This window comes from Ursus maritimus, unplaced genomic scaffold (genome assembly GCF_017311325.1).
Source record: "Ursus maritimus isolate PB19 unplaced genomic scaffold, ASM1731132v1 scaffold_25, whole genome shotgun sequence".
Classification (NCBI taxonomy): Eukaryota; Metazoa; Chordata; class Mammalia; order Carnivora; family Ursidae; genus Ursus; species Ursus maritimus.
In genome coordinates, this window is record NW_024425008.1 from 37,463,564 (window position 1) to 37,480,398 (window position 16,835).

At 37.4% G+C, this 16,835-nt stretch overlaps 1 protein-coding gene across 2 annotated transcripts in view; it reads right to left on the reverse strand.

Moving 5' to 3' along the window:
- MNAT1 (MNAT1 component of CDK activating kinase) overlaps window positions 1-12,242 on the reverse strand; it is a 201,712-nt gene extending 189,470 nt beyond the window's left edge. The window contains exon 1 of one of the 2 annotated variants that reach the window (XM_008701291.2): window positions 12,011-12,241. In XM_008701291.2, coding sequence (XP_008699513.1) covers window positions 12,011-12,099 — 89 coding nt within the window. In that variant the 5' untranslated portion in view covers window positions 12,100-12,241. Of the gene's footprint in view, window positions 1-12,010 lie in introns of both variants that reach the window. The other variant, XM_040641815.1, reaches the window with a different exon arrangement.
- Window positions 12,243-16,835: the final 4,593 nt, after the last annotated feature.

The following is a 16,835-nucleotide window of genomic DNA, read 5'->3' on the forward strand; positions in this document are numbered from 1 at the left end:
GGGGGAATGGGATAGACTGGTGATGGGTAGTAAGGAGGGCACGTATTGCATGGTGCACTGGGTGTTATACGCAACTAATGAATCATTGATCTTTGCATCAGAAACCGGGGATGTACTGTATGGTAACTAGCATAATATAATAAAAAAAATTTTTTTAATAATAATAATAAGCATTTATTATCTTATACAGTTTCTGAATGTCAAGAATCCAATAGCTGATTATTTGTCAAGACATCAGCCAGGGCTACAGTCATCTGAAGACATGACTGGAGCCAGAAAATCTAAGACGGCTTACTCCCATGGCAATTGTCAGGAAGGCCTCAGGTCCTCACCACATAAGCCTTTCCATATGGCTGCTTACAATACAGAAACTATCCTTCCCAAGCAAATGATCTATGAGAAACATGCAGATTTTTTTTAAGACCTAGCCTTGGAAGTGACAAACCGTCACTTCTACAGTATTCAACTGGTCACCCAAGCAACTCTGATAACCATTTGGGGAGAAATTACACAAGAGCATGAAGATCAGGAGGCAAGAATCATCAGGAGCTCTCTTGGATTTATTAGGCTCTAACAGTGATGAACACACAGATAATATGGTTAATGTGGTTGTACACATGTCCACAAATTCTTTGATACTTCTCTTATCAAAAGGTGAAGCCTAATTCCCCTCCACCCTAAATATGAGCTGTACTTAGGACTCTAACAAATAGAATGGGATAGAAATGACAGGGTCAGACATCCAAAGCTAGTTTATGATATTGTGGCTTCTGCCTCTCTCTCAAATCATTCACTCTAGGGAAAGAAAGTTACCATGTTGGGAGGACCCTGAAGAAATCTTTAGGACAGCAAAGAACTGAGACCTCTAACCAACGAACAGTAAAGAACTCAGGAGTTCTCTGAGGCGCCTGGGTGGCTCAGTCAGTTGAGCGTCTGCCTTCGGCTCGGGTCATGATCCCAGTGTCCTGGGATCAAGCCCTGCATTGGGCTCCCCACTCAGCAGGGAGTCTGCTTCTCCCTCTGCCTCTGCCTGCTGCTCTGCCTACTTGTGCTGTCTCTCTCCATCAAAAAAATAAACAAAAATCTTAAAAAAAAAAAAAAGTTGAAAAAAAAAAAACTCAGGACTTCTCATAAGTCACAAAAGTAGGCTTAGAAGAGTATCCTCCACAGCTTCATTCGAGCCTTCAAAAGACTACAGCTCATGCCAGGAAGTTTGGAAGCTGCTCTTTCCCCAATAGTCTAAAGATGACTACAGCACCACCCCATACCTTGATTATAGCCTTGTGAGAAATCCTGAGCCAGAACGTCCCAGCTAAGCCACTAAAAAATTCCTAACTCACAGAAATTGTGAGAAATCATTTGTGCTTTCACTTATTAAATTTTGAAATAATTTGTTACAAAGAAACAGGTAGTTAATACACAACACAAGTGGTTTTACAAGGCCACAGTAATTCTAATACTAAAACCTAACAAAGTCATTTCAAAAAAAATTTTACAGGATATCCAAGCAAAGATGATTATCAAAACACTAGCAAGCCAAATCTAATAGTATATAAAAATAATAGTATATCATGATATGTTAGGGCTAAAGCCAGGAACACAATATTGAATTAACATTCAAGGATGAATCAATGTAATTCACCATATTATCAGAATAAAGGAGAAAAATCACATGGTCATTTAAACAGATTCAGAAAAGGCACTGACAGAATTCAAAACCAATACATGACTTTAAAAGGAAGAAAGAGAAATTCTCAGAAAACTAGGAATAATAAGGAACTTCCTAAAACTAATAAAGGGCATCTTTGGAAAACCTACAACTAATATCATATCTAATGGTGAAAGACTGAACTTCATCCTCCCAAGACCAAGACAAGAATGCCATTTTCAGCACTTCTATTTGGCATTATCATAGAAGTTCTAGCATTGCATTACAGCCAAGTAAGTAAGTAAAAAATAAATAAATAAATAAGGTTGGCACGAAGGAAGTAAAACAGCCCTATTTCCAGAGGACATGATCATTTACACAGAAAATCGGGGCGGGGGAGGGGGGTGTCTGGCTGGCTCAGTTTTTTGTTTTGTTTTTTTTAGTTTTTCTTTTTAAAGATTTTATTTATTTATTTGACAGAGAGAGACGGCCAGCGACAGAGGAAACACAAGCAAGGGGAGTGGGAGAGGAAGAAGCAGGCTTCCAGCGGAGGAGCCTGACATGGGGCTCGATCCCAGAACGCTGGGATCACGCCCTCAGCAGAAGGCAGACGCTTAACAACTGCGCCACCCAGGCGCCCCTGGCTGGCTCAGTTTTAAGAGCCTTCGACTCCTGACCTTGGGATTGTGAGTTCAAGCCCCACATTGGGTGCAGAAATTACAATAAATAAATAAATAAATAAATAAATAGAAAGAAAGAAAGAAAGAAAGAAAGAAAGAAAGAAAGAAAGAAAGAAAGAAAATCTCAGACAACCTACAAATCAACTATTAGAATAAAACAATTTAGCAAGATTGCAGGATATAAAGTTAATATGACCGAAAAGTGAATTTTTTTTAAACAACACATACAGTAGAACCAAGAAATAAAAATTACCTAGGAATAAATATAATAAATTTGTCTAAAACCTCTAATTGAAAACTATAAAACATTGCTGAGTGAAATTAAAGACTTATATAAATGAAAAGATATATCAAACTCACTGATTTGAATACTCAATATTGTCAAGATGGCAATTCTCCCCCAATTTAAAGCAATCCCAATCAATATTCTAGTAGGCATTTTTACCAAAAGTTGACAAACTGATACTAAAATTTATATAGAAATGCAAATGACCTAGAATAACCAAGCAATTTTAAAAATAAAAAACAAAGTGGGAGAACTTACACTTCCTAGTTTGAAGACTTACCATGAAGCTGAAGTAATTAAAACAGTTTGGTTGTACTAACAAAGATAGATATAAATCAATGGAACAGAATAGAGGGTTTAGAAACAAAACCATAATTATTTAATCAACTGATTCTTGACAAAAATGCTAAGGCAATCCAATGAAAAAGGAGAGGCACTTCTTTTTTTTTTTAAGATTTTACTTATTTATTTGACAGAGAGAGAAGCAGCAAGAGAGGGAACACAAGCAGGGGGAGTGGGAGAGGGAGAAAGAAGCAGGCTTCCCGCTGAGCAGGGTGCCCGATGCGGGGCTCAATCCCCACGGACTGAGCTACTCAGGCTCCCAAGGAGAGGCATTTCAACAAAAAGTGCTAGATATCCTAGATATCCTCATAGGGGGGAAAAAAAAAAAAGAACACTCTTACCTCACACCACACACAAAAGTCAACTTCAAATGGATCATAGATCTAAATGTAAAATCTAAAACTATAAAACTTCAAAAGTTAAACCTATACCTACTATGCATGCCACTCCTAGGTATTTACCTGAGAGAAACAAAAGCACATGTTCACACAAAGACTTTTACATGAGAGTTCACAGTAGCTTTTTTTTAATCCTAGTAACCAGAAACAAGCCAACTGTCCATTAACTAGTAAATGGATGAACAAATTAGTAAATCTATACAAGAATGCTATTCAGTAATAAAGAGGAATAAACCATGATACACACAATACAAGAAATGAATCTCAGGATAATGGAGTCAAAGAAGCCAAGCCAAAAAACAGAAAATAAAACAGACTATATGATTTTTATGTAAAATAATAGCAAACACAAACTACTCTATGAGAAGAAAAGCAAATCAGTTGCTGCTTGGGGATGGGAGTAGAGGAAAGAACAGATTACAAAAAGGCATAAGCAAATCTGGGGGATGACAGAAATATTTGTTATCTTAATTGTAGTGATCACTTCATGATATGTCAAAACTGATTCAATTATACACTTTAAATATGTGCAGTTTAATGAACGTCAATCCCATCTCAGGAAAGTTGAAATAAGTAAAACTAATAAAAAGAAAAAAATTAGTAATGTCTAACAAAATTTTAAATACACATTTTGCTTTTAGGAATTTACCCTACAGATACACTTGCATATACACAAAGATAAGGATGTACACTGAAAAACTGTAATATTGAATATCTGGAAACAACCAAAGCTTCCATTAATATATGACAGGCTACATAGATCAATGCATTCTCAAAACATGGAATACTCTGCAACCATGAAATTTACACGCTCAAACGTAAGTTATTCAAAATATATTGATAAATGAATAAACTAAGTTGCACAGAAATTCATGTAACACAATCCAATTTGTGTTTAATTTTCAAAAAACAAATACATATGCACAGAAACTGCTATGATTACATCTGGTTGACCAGTATCCTCAGCACACTTAAGATTATTATTACAACTATTTTATAATTTTTCAGAAAGAAATATAACAGTTAAGATTGACATTACCACTTTTAATGACAGTAAGTGCTCAATAAATGTTAGCTGCCATATGCCAGGCATAATAATGCCAAGCAAAACTTTGTACAAATTGTCCTTTACTTAATCTTCACAAAGAGCCTATAAAACAGGTAGCATTATTTTTAGCACCATTTTAAAGATTTAGGAATCAAGGGGTCAGTCAAAAAAGCCTTTGCTGCAGGTCACTAGTAAGTGCTAGCACAAGGATTTAACTCAAGTTTCTCTGATTTCAAAGTTGATGCTTTTAACCACTGCACCAAAATGTCTCTCAATAAGCAAAATCTAGAAACGAAAAACCCATGAATGAACACAATAATTGGGAACAGTGCTAGTAAAAAGAATATACTCAAAAAGCACAAGTTTATTTCTGGCTCTTCCTTTTGACAGAGAACAAAACAAAACACCCTGGTAGTATTTACATAAGTAAATAATTGTCTTCTGTGAGGTATTTTATTAATCAATCCACTTGGCCTATAGGACTTCAGTAATTTCTAGTTTGTTACATTCTAACTTCTACATGTAACATGTTAGTTTCTATTCTAATTCCAAATAATATAAACCCAAAATACATAAAGCAAACAGGAAGCACAAATAATATATTTCCCAAGGGGGAATTACAAGCACTAAACTTGTACTAGCTGTAGCAATTTATTATTATTGACACCATTTCTACTTTAAATTGTATGTTTTTGCATTTAGTTGCAACACATTACATAGATTGCTTTTTGCAATTAACCGCCATAAGGAATTAAATATTAATGAATATGCCAAACACAATCATGAGAAACAAGACATTCATAATTCAAATAATGCAGAGACACCTATTGTAACATATTACAGTTTAGATCTTAGAAATATATTTAAACTACCTTAAAAGTAAGAATTTTTTGCCTTTAAAATTTTGCTTATTAACCTCAACTTTCTAAAGAAACTCACTTTTACTATGATCTGATAAGGCACAGACAAAATATGGACAAAGAATCTTCATCTGCTAACACAATATTTTATTAAATTGTTAAGATATCAATTATGCATTCATTTGACTGGCAAATATGAGCATTTCTAAAAAATAAAGTAATATGTAGCTCAGCAAATTCCAGAGCCATAAAAACCACACATTATATAAAACTGATTTCTAAGTAGAATCACTAACAAGAATCAGAAGGTAAAAATTAAAATAAATGCTCAATGAATCATGGGACATTACATCAAAAACTAATGATGTACTGTGTGGTGACTAACATAACATAATAAAGAAAAATAATAAAGTGACTTAACAGCATTCCAAAAAAAAATTTTTTTAAATGCTCTGTAAAAATATTATATACTATTTTTCTGTTGTCAGAAATGTTTTGTTTTTTTAGAAATGTTTTTTAATATTATCTTTTCAACAGACTAACAAAATACACATTTTAAAATAAAACAAAATAAATAAAAACATTGGAAGTTATATTCCTAATGTCAAAGAATATAGAAATATACCCTTAAAATGTTCCTCATGTATCCTCCAATAGATCTCAAATATATAACATCTGCCATGTCACACCACAATCCTATAACTTCTAAAAAAATTTTCCCCCATATTTTCTATTCCAGGTCCACAAATCAGTAACAAGATATCAGATCAAATGACATGTTTTGGTAACATTAGCTAAAACAGTCCTAAAAAATGATTCTCTCTTTAGAAACAACTTAGTTATAGCCTGAAAGTAAACACTGTAGAATTATTTATGAAGAAATTATACTTAATATTGGTATATTTCAAGACATTTATATTTTAATGGAATGAACTGTTTGTAAGTAAATCAGAGTTAGTGCTAGATGCAGTTTGTTTCAGTTACCTGAAATCAGAATAGGAGACTCATTAAATATATATAAATCAGTGATGCAGAGGCACTGCACCATATTGATGGAGTCTTCATTAATTTTCAATGATATAGCCACTATCATATTTGTGTTCTAAAGAAAACTGAATGAGATATACAACCATTTTTCTTCATCTCAAAATTCTGTTTTTTTATATATTCTAACAGTGAATTAAAAAAAACTGATACTTCAACACAATTCTAACAAAGTTCATAAATACTACATTTTCTTGTCTTTGTGTGGGAAATACACTTATTTATACAAGTATATGTCTTTGATACAAATCAAAAATGAAATATGCAAAGAAAAAATCTATAAAATTAGTTACCCTCTAAATCATTTCATTATATAAACAATACATTTAGGCTTCCCAATTTGCATGTTTATACCTCAAAAGCCAAATACCATGACATTGTTTATTTATTATCAATCAAATGATATGGCAAAATACAGGATTGGTAGAAAAATCATTATTGAACATTTAAAGCTTTTTTTAATGCTAGCATCCTGGAAACTAAAATATAAAAAGAAAATCGTTCTAAGTGTATCAAACTGATTTTGATAATATTTTAGTATTTTCATTTTTTAAAAGGGTTTGAGGGGTACCTGCGTGGCTCAGTTGGTTAAGCATCTGCCTTAGGCTCAGGTCATGATTCCACGGTACTGGGATTGAGTCCCGCATCTGGCTCCCTGCTCAGCTGGAGTCTGCTTCTCCCCCTAACTTCCTGCTTGTGCTCTCTCTCGTTATCTCTGTCTCTCTCAAATAAATAAATAAATATTTTTTAAAAAAACAAGTTCTTCAGAGGGAAGGAAAATTATGTAAGTCAAATGTAGATCTATGTAAAGACAAGAAGAGCATTCAAAAAGGAATAAGTGAAGGTAAATTAAAAACTTTTTTCTTAATCTTAGTTTGAGAAGGGCACAGTGGTTGTGGTAAACTGAAGTCAGAAATCACAGTTCAGTGCAGTTGATATGGCTGAGAACTGCAAAGCAGAAGGTCCAGAAGTCTGTATAGGAAACCCTCTATAAGTCCTTGGCCAAAAAACAAGCTACACATGTGCAAGGAAAAACCAATCAAGGCTTAAAGAACAGTGGATAAGAGAGGAATAAAGGGTAGTAGAGAGTGGTGGATATATGAGGAGCCCCTGGGTGGCTTGGTGGATTAAGCATCTGACTCTTCATCTTGGCTCAGGTCATGATCTCATGGTCCTGGTATCAAACACAGCGTCAGGCTCCCTGCTCGACACGGAGTCTGATTATCCCTCTCCCTTTGCCCCTTCCCCAGCTCATTCTCTCTCTCTCTCTTCCTCTCTCAAATAATAAATAAAATATTTATTAAAAAAAAAAGAGAGTGGTAGATATACTGTGAAGTTCCCACCCAGAGTAGAGATACCACATTATACCCTAACACTTTAAATATCCAGCTGAAATACCAAAAAGGCACCAACTAAGAGTAGGACAACATCCTAAATAAGACTTATTCCAGACTCCCCTAACAAAGCTTAAAATCAGGACCCAACAAATTTTGCAAGGAATTAAAAGTTTGGACATTGAGTTGCACTAAAGTAAGGAAACACACTGGGATCTCTGCAGATCCATCCTAGAAAAGATTAAAACCAAGCTTACAAAGTTCAAGGTGATCAGCCAGTAAATGAACTACCTATAAAATTAAAACACATGCACAGACACAAACACACACACAGAAAGATAAAATCCAAGATCTCTAAAATGTAGCAGCTACATGATCCAGTTTACATTTGAAAAAAGTACTAAACATTCAAAAAAAGAAAAAGAAAAATGTGACCCATAGTCAAAAAGAACAGTCCATAGAAACCAAACCTGCAATAGCCAAGATGTTGTATCTAGCAAACAGAAACTTTAAAATAAGCTATTATAAATATTTTAAAAGAATTAACACAAAATATGTTCAAAGAATTAAAGGAAAACACATTCAAAGAATTAAAAGAAAATATGGTCTTAATGAATGCACAAATAGGAAAGCCAATAAAAGAAAATTATAAAAAAGAATAAAATGAAAACCCTAGAGCAAAAAGTACAATAACAAAAATACACTGAATGAGCTTAACAGAAGATTAGAAATGGCATATGGGAGTCGGTGAACTTGAAGACAGATCAATAAAAAGTAACCAAAGAACAGAGAGAAAAAAGACTGAAGAAAAATAAATCATACCACCAGGACCTACAGAATATCAGAGTCCAATATACATGTAATTGCAGTTCCAAAATAAGAAGAAAGTATAAATAGTTCATAATCACTGAAATTTTCCAATAGGATGAAAAACACTGACTTACAGATCTAAGCTCAGCAAAACTCAGCTAGGATGAATACACACAAAGAAACAAAAACAAACAAACAAAAAAACACATCTAGAACATACTCAAACTGCCAGAAACAAAAATTATAGAGAAAAGTCTTAAAAGCAGCCCCAAAAGGTTTTTATGTAAAGAGAACCAAAGACACGAATAACAGCTAACATCCCATCACAAACAACGGAGATCAGAAAACAGTACCTTTCAAGTGGTGAAATGCCAACCTCTAATTTCATATTCAGCAAAAATATCCTTCACATAGTAGAGAGAAATAAAAACACTTTCAGACAAACAAAATCTAAAATTGTTCAACAACAGACCTACAAGAAATGCTAAGGAAAATTCTTCAGGCAAAAAAAAAAAAAGACAACTGTAAAATCAGATCCAAAGGGAAGAAGGAGGACACCAAAGATAGTAAATAAGTAGCTGAATATAAAAGACTTCATTTCGCCACTTTACACCCACTAGGATGGCGATAATCCAAAGAGGCTAAATAACAGGTGCTGACAAAAGATGTAGAGAAACTGAACCTTCGTACACTGCTAGTGGGAATGTAAAATGCTGCAGGCACTTTGGAAAACAGTCTTACAGTTCCTCAAATACTAAAACTTGGTTATCATATGATCCAAAAATTATACTCTTAAGTACATAACTGAGAGAAACAAAATCATTTGTCCATACAAAAATTTGTACATGAATGATCGTAATAGCATTATTCATAATAGCCAAAAAGTGAAAACAACCCAAATGTCCATCAACTAATGAATGGATAAATAAAATGTGATACACCCATACAATGGAATATTAGTAACAAAAAGAAATGAACTCCTGATACATGCTACAACATGGATGAACCATAAAATACTATTCTAAGTAAAAGCCAATCACAGAGGGCGCCTGCGTGGCTCAGTTGGTTATGGGACTGCCTTCCGAAGCTCAGGTAGGAAGCTCCTTTTTGCTCCTGTATTTTCTCCTATAAACAGTACACCCTCCTAATTAAACGTTCCATAATCCTGTATTTCTTATCTTTTATGAATCACCACTCCTACTCACTCTATCACAGTAGGGTCATTATAATTAAAACTATCATTTTAACATCTTATAGTCTCTTGAATTCATTTAAAGATAATCATTACTGTGCAAGTCCTTCATGGTAGCCCAAATGACTCCTGTTTTAATTTCATTTCTGCTTAGCACACATACTATCCACAAGTAATGATAGTATGATAACCAATATATATTAAACAAATACTCTATTTGACAGTAGAGACAGAAACTGTACAAAACACCTCCCAATATTTTACATATATTATTTAATCCTCAAACACTGTAATACAGGTAGTGCTGCTACCTCTATTGTACAAATAAGAAAAATGAGCACAAGAAGTTAATAATCTGCCCAAAGCCAAAGCCCTATAGGAACTGCACAAAGAATTCAAAATCATAAGTTTATTTCCTTAGCCAATACTCTATATTCTTTTATTCATTTTTGTTCATATTTCAAGTCAAAAAAGAACTATAAAATGTGGTCTATATCTAACAAGTTAGCAAATAAGCCAAAATAAATGAAATACAAGAATAACTTTGACAATTTTTTTTAAGATTTTATTCGTGAAGTAATCTCTACACCCCAACCTGGGGCTCAAACTCACAACCCTAAGATCAAGAGTCACACGCTCTACCAAGTGAGCCAGCCAGGCCCCCAATAACTTAGACAATTCTTAACTCTTTTGAGAAAACAAAAAGGACGAAGGAAACAATAAAAGCAATCTCCAATTAAAAATAAATTATTTCGTAATTGTCTAATAAAAATGCCATTTATTTTACTGAAATCACAATCTTCTCTGGTTAGCTAATTTCTACCAGGCAGAAATGTCTGGCAGAAAATTACATTTAGCATCCTTCCAAAAAAGCAAATTCACTTTCCTTGAGCGCCAATAAATCTGATACAAGAAAATGAAGAGAAACTGAACAAAACCTCTCTGAAAACCTAAGAGTCTCTATACACTGTTCATCTCACTTCCCTTTTCCATGCATTCTACTTGATTAGTTTTACCTTATTTCTAATCTTAAACCATTCAATCACAGTTCTACTGCATTTCCATTGCTGGATAAAGCAAAGGAAAATAAAAATAAGGAAAATAAAAGTAAGAAAAAGTACCAATTAAGCAAGTTAATAAACCTTCTTATAATGACTACAATTGATCATGCAAGTTTTGCTTACCCAAAGACCTAGTCTATCACACTATAGATTATCCATCGTTTTTTATTTCTAAGAAACCTCAGAGAAACTACACGAATATACGCTCACCATAATATACCACCTTTAATCCCAAAGTGCTTTGTAAGACCACCTTTACTGAACTACATGAGACCATAAAAATGTGGTGATAAGGGGCGCCTGGGTGGCTTAGTGGGGTTAAGCTTTTGCCTTAGGCTCAGGTCAGGATTCAGGAGTCTGGGAATGGAGCCCCACATCGGGCTCCTTGCTCAACCGGGAGTCTGCTTCTCCCTCTGCCTCTGCTCCTCCCCCTCGTGCTCACTCTCTCTCTCAAATAAATAAATAAACAAAATCTTTTTTTAAAAAATGTGGCAGGAAATATGTTGACCAATTCCTGCACATAGTCTTCAAAATAACAAACTCAACCTCCCTCTTTCCTGTCCCCTTCCCAAAAATGAGCGTTCTAGAGTCAGACATGGCGTGTTCCAATTCTAGTAGTGTCCACATAAGGGACCTTGAGCAGTCTCGGCCTCCTTCTCTGTGAAATGGGAATAATACTAGCACTTACCTCATGGGGCTGTTGTCGGAATGAAGTGAGACAATTCACTGTAAAGGCTTAGAACAGCGCCTGGCACATAACGTGCACTCGTTAAATGCCAGCCGTCATTATAGCTCCAAAATTAACTGCCGAGAATCTAGGCTTCTCCCTTTCAGTGATGAGAATCTAACCAAACTCCATCAAGACAAACTGGTTTACAGACGGGGTTTTCAAATTAACCTACATAATAAATAGAAGTATATATTCACAGTAATTTTGTTTTTATAGCAACTTGGCCCTTGTCACTAAAAACATTTCGCGTGAAATTAAACACTCCAACCCCCCACGCTTTTACCAGCGACATGTCTGGACCCCAGTTGTCAACACAGTGTGGAAACACATGGGCTATGAAGGGGGAACCTGCTGGTACGACACCGGGTACCAGCAGTCCAAAGCAGGCCCTCGCGGCTCAGGAGCCAGCCGCTCGAGTCCGTTCACAGAAACGACGCTCCCTTTTCCCCTACTCCTCCTCAGTGCCGAAACTAACGACGCCCTTTTCTCCCCGGAGCCAAGGCCAAGCATCTCCCAGCTCCCTCCTCCCACCCTGCGCGTCCCCCCCGCCACCCACGGAACCCCTGTCCCGACTCACAGAGTGTGTCCGCACACATTCACCATCAGCTTCAAGGAGGGGTTCCGGTATTTAGTGGTCTTACACCGGGGGCAGCCCTGATCGTCCATGCCACCTTCTTTCCTATGGACTCTCCCCGAGAAGGCTGCTTCACTACAGCCAGAGAACCCCCAAACCTCCACAGAGCCGACGCCAAGCGGGTTCCTACCAACAGGCCCTCGGCTGAGACGGTCCCTTTGTGAATGAGCACCGGCCGGAGGCGACACACTGCAGCACAAACGTTCCGGCAGCAAGTGTTCCGGTCCTGCAGCTAGGGCTCGGTCTTAGCTTCCGTAGGCCAGTGCACTACCTTAGATTTCAGGGAGGGGTTTATTAAAATGGTACATTGTACACAAAGCTCCATCTCCGTGCATCTAGCAGTATTTTTCAAGGAAAAGCTAAGAACATAGATTCCATCTTGTACTGTCTGGAAACATTACCATGATTTCAAAGATTTATGCCCTGTGTACATAATCAATAATTCAGGCTGGCATTTTCTTTTGAACAATTTGATAGCCTGTGCTTTATACTCTCCTTTATACTTGCACAGTCATGCAAGCACAGAAAATACGATGCATTCGCAGATAAACGTTTGGGAAAATTATCTAAAACAAAAGTCTCTACACCGACCCTAAATATTACAGATTCTCACTAAATGTCAGCTAATTCTATAAATAATATCTGGCATCTGCTCTGCGGAGAGCCACTTACTTCAAGACTGTCAAGCGTACTTAACCCCAGCACCCGGTTCTTATACCCCGCAACACCCGCAAGGATATACACTTTATTTCAGCGATTGTAAGACCTGAGAGCCTGAATGTCTTTGGCAATTGTAAGCCACGTTCACTGCATTTATCAAGATTGCAAACCAGTCTGTAAATAGCTCCATTGGATAAACTCCTCCCTCCCTAAGGGACACATGTGCAAAGCCATAATAAGGATTTGTTGATATTTATTGAATAAGTAGAGTGAAGAATGAATAAATGAGCATCAATACCAGTTTACTGTGGAAAAATTTTTAAGCCAAGCATTATCTTATAATCTGACCCGAATTCCATCAGAAGTAGGAATGCAAAGTTTTTCAGATTAACCCATACAATGAATATCAGCCATATACACACACAGTAATTTTACCTTTTCATACCATTTTTGCTCTTTTCAATAAAAACATAAAAAGGAACATTCCAACTTCCACTTTTTTAAACAGTGAACTCAGTAGGAACCCCATGGTGTGGTAATACAGTTGGGGTTCCCATGGGTTACAGAGAGGGAACTTGACAAACAGCTGGATACCACATCTGGGAACCAGCAGACCAAAGCAAGCTACAGCAGCACAGGGCTTATATTAGCATGTAGACATCAGGGATTCACCTAATAAACAAATCATGTCGTCTGCTTGATCATAATATTGTTCCCTGATAGGAGCTAAACAAATGTAAGTTTACTAAAATAGGCAATAAAATGCTGTGCTGACCTGGAGGCTTATTATGTTGCCATTGTCTTATTGAAAAAGACCACATCCAAACCAGTAACATGACTCAGAGTGAAGCTTCCTAAAAATAAAGACAACTTTTAGATCTTTATATTTTAATAGAACAGGAAACTTCTGGTTAAAGAGTGAATGTGGTCAGTGAGCAAATAAAATTTTTTGCCAAGAGACGCCCGGATGGCTTAGTCAGGTAAGCCTCTGACTCTTGATTTCAGCTCAGGTCATGATCTCAGGGTTGTGAGAGCCATCCCCATGTCAGGCTTCATGTTGGGCATGGAGCCTGCTTAAGAGTCTTTCCCTCTTCCTTTGCCCCTCTTCCCTTCTCTCTAAAAAAAAAAAAAAAAAAAATGGTTTTTTTTAGCCAATACTACATTGAGAAGTCATCCATTAAGTTGGCATTATTGTTTATTACCACCGGGACACTTTTAATCATGTCCTTGAATGGGAGACCCCAACCACTTTGTGAATTGTTTTGCCTTTAGCCCAAACCTTGATACCAAGGCAAAGAAAGCACTGAAGACTGTGGGAGGAAACATCGCTACCAGCTTTATCCTTTTCCCAGGTTGTAAACTACGATCAGAGACGGATGGCAGCAACAGCTAACTTGGAACTCTTATTGGAGGAGTATCATTCCTGGAGCTAGAGACAGTAGAAAGTGGTGCTTATAGATTTGGCCCCTGGCTCCAAGGAGCTGCAGTCAAGTGCTGGCTTCATCACTTTCTAGTTGCAGGACCTCAGGCCTCAGTTTTCCCAACTATAAATCAAGGACAATATTTATAAAGATTAAATGAGTTATTTCATTTAAAGTGCTTAGCATAGAGTAAGAGCTCAATAACTGTTAGCTGTTATTAACAGTACACTAAATATTATTGTCGGTAGTAGTATCTAAAAGAGGCAATGTAATGGGAAGAACCTGGACTTCTCTTAAATTGGACAGACATGTTTTTGAGCCAAATTTCTTATCCTCTCTTACCTCAGTTACTTTCCTCCACGTAAGACACTTCACGGAGTTGCTGCAACTATTAAATTACACGACATACATATAAAGGCCTTACTACCATGCCTCATACATAATAGAAACTCTGAAATGTATACCATGATTACTTGTGGGGTTCACTAAGACAGAATGATCAGAAAGCTTTGAAGAGGAAAGCCCTCACAGCACCTGACTTCTGATTCAAACAGAACCTCAGCCTTTCTAAAAACCACCAAACTATCAGGTTTCCTACATTTCTTAAGACAGCAGCATCCCAGCAGTGAACCAACTAGCCTATGATTTCTCTTCCCAAATCTGCTCATCTTCTAGCATTCCCATGTCCGTGGATTCTATCTCCCTGGAGCAATGTTTCTCTAATGCAGACCCTCCTTTCCTAGCCTCCAGGCTATGGACCCAGACGGGGCTTTCCTCATCTTTAGGGGCATTTATTGTTTTGTCCCTTGATTAAAGATAGTATCCCTCCCAGTCCTTGTGGAAAACAACTCCTCCTCCATCCCCGCAGGCTTCTGTGGTTCTAATGGGCTTGCCAATCACAATCCTGGCCCTCTGGCCTAGGGGTTGATATATGACCCTTACTGGACCAATCAGAGATCTTCCCTAGAACTCTTCAAATTGGCAGTAAAGGAAAAGTAGTAGAACCCCTTTAATGAAGCTAGAAAATGTGAGTTGAGAACTATCGGGAGCCCTGGTTCCAACTTTCTGGGAAAACCCTTTGAAAGACTGAAACTAGGGGGGCGCCTGGGTGGCTCAGTCGTTGGGCATCTGCCTTCAGCTCAGGGCATGATCCCAGGGACCTGGGATCGAGCCCAGCATCAGGCTACCCACTAAGCGGGAGGCCTGCTTCTTCCTCTCCCACTCCCCCTGCTTGTGCTCCCTCTCTCGCTGGCTGTCTCTCTCTCTGTCAAATAAATAAATAAAATCTTTTTTTAAAAAAAGACTAAAACTAGGGACGCCTGGGTGGGTCAGTCGGTTAAGTGTCTGCCTTCGGCTCAGGTCATGATCCCAGGGTCCTGAAATGAAGCCCTGCATCAGGCTCCCTGCTCTGTGGGGAGCCTGCTTCTCCCTTTCTCTCTTCTGCTTGCCTGCTTGTGCTCTCTCTCTCTCCCTGTAAAATAAATAAATAAAATCTAAAAAGAAAGAAAGAAAGAAAGAAAGAAAGAAAGAAAGAAAGAAAGAAAGAAAGACTAAAACCAATTTGATGAGAGAGCAGGGGCAAGTGATATGTGACAACAGGTCTTTTAAGTCCAACCAGTTGCATTCCTGCTTTTCACCTTGTTCAGTATCAGATTCCAATACATTCATCTTTTTGCCGAGTCCAGTTCAAGTGGGGTTTCTGGATCCTAGGGAAACACAAAAAGGCAGGAAACACAAAAAGGCAAGAATGCTGCTACACCTGGGAGATGACTTGAACCTGGCACTCAGTCTCTGCCAGGATCTTCTCCCTCCACAATCACCCATGAGACTCACTAGGTCACCTTACTTTCTACCTACTGCTCATTCGAATTCTCCACAGACAGATAGCCTGGTTACTGAGAACTCCCAAGCATTATACCCAAGGCTGCCCCTACCAGTCATAACTTTTTTCTTCATTAAAATTTGAAAAAACCCCAGAAAAGTATTCTGAATGTTTCGGTTTGGAGAAAGTGTCCATCCCTGGACCGATTGACTATGGCAAGATATTACACACAGACTGCTGGGGACACAGACCACTGTGTGCTCCACACCACAGCAAACTGAGCATTCCCTTCAAAGACCTTCACAATCTGTCCCCAAGATGCCTTTTAAGCTAACTTCCCACCACACAACTACATAAACCCCACAACCCAAACACACTGAATTACTCGATATATTCAGAAATATACCACATACGTTCATGGCTCTAAGCTTTACTCATGTTATTCCCTTGTCCTCTCAAAATTCTTGTCCTTAAAGACCCAGCTAAAAATGCAACCCCCATTGCCCTCATCCTCCCAAAATTAGTCTCTTTATCCTCAGTACGCTCATCCCCTCTATTGTATTTCCTGATGGATGTGTTTTATCTCTCCCACCAGATTTTAAGCTCATCAGGGTACGAGACCCTAAAATATTCATCTTGCTATCATTCGGTACCCAATGTAATAACCTTGTACTTAATCAGGACTCCATAAATATTGGCAAATGAACGATCCTTCAGATATGTTGACTACACATCATCAACCATCGGTCTCTAAATAACAATAGAACACCCCCTCTACCTGGGAGATCACTTTACAACCTAACTTCTTCAAAGCACCAGTACATGAGCTCTGAAATAGAAAGAACCCACCAACATACAGTTATAT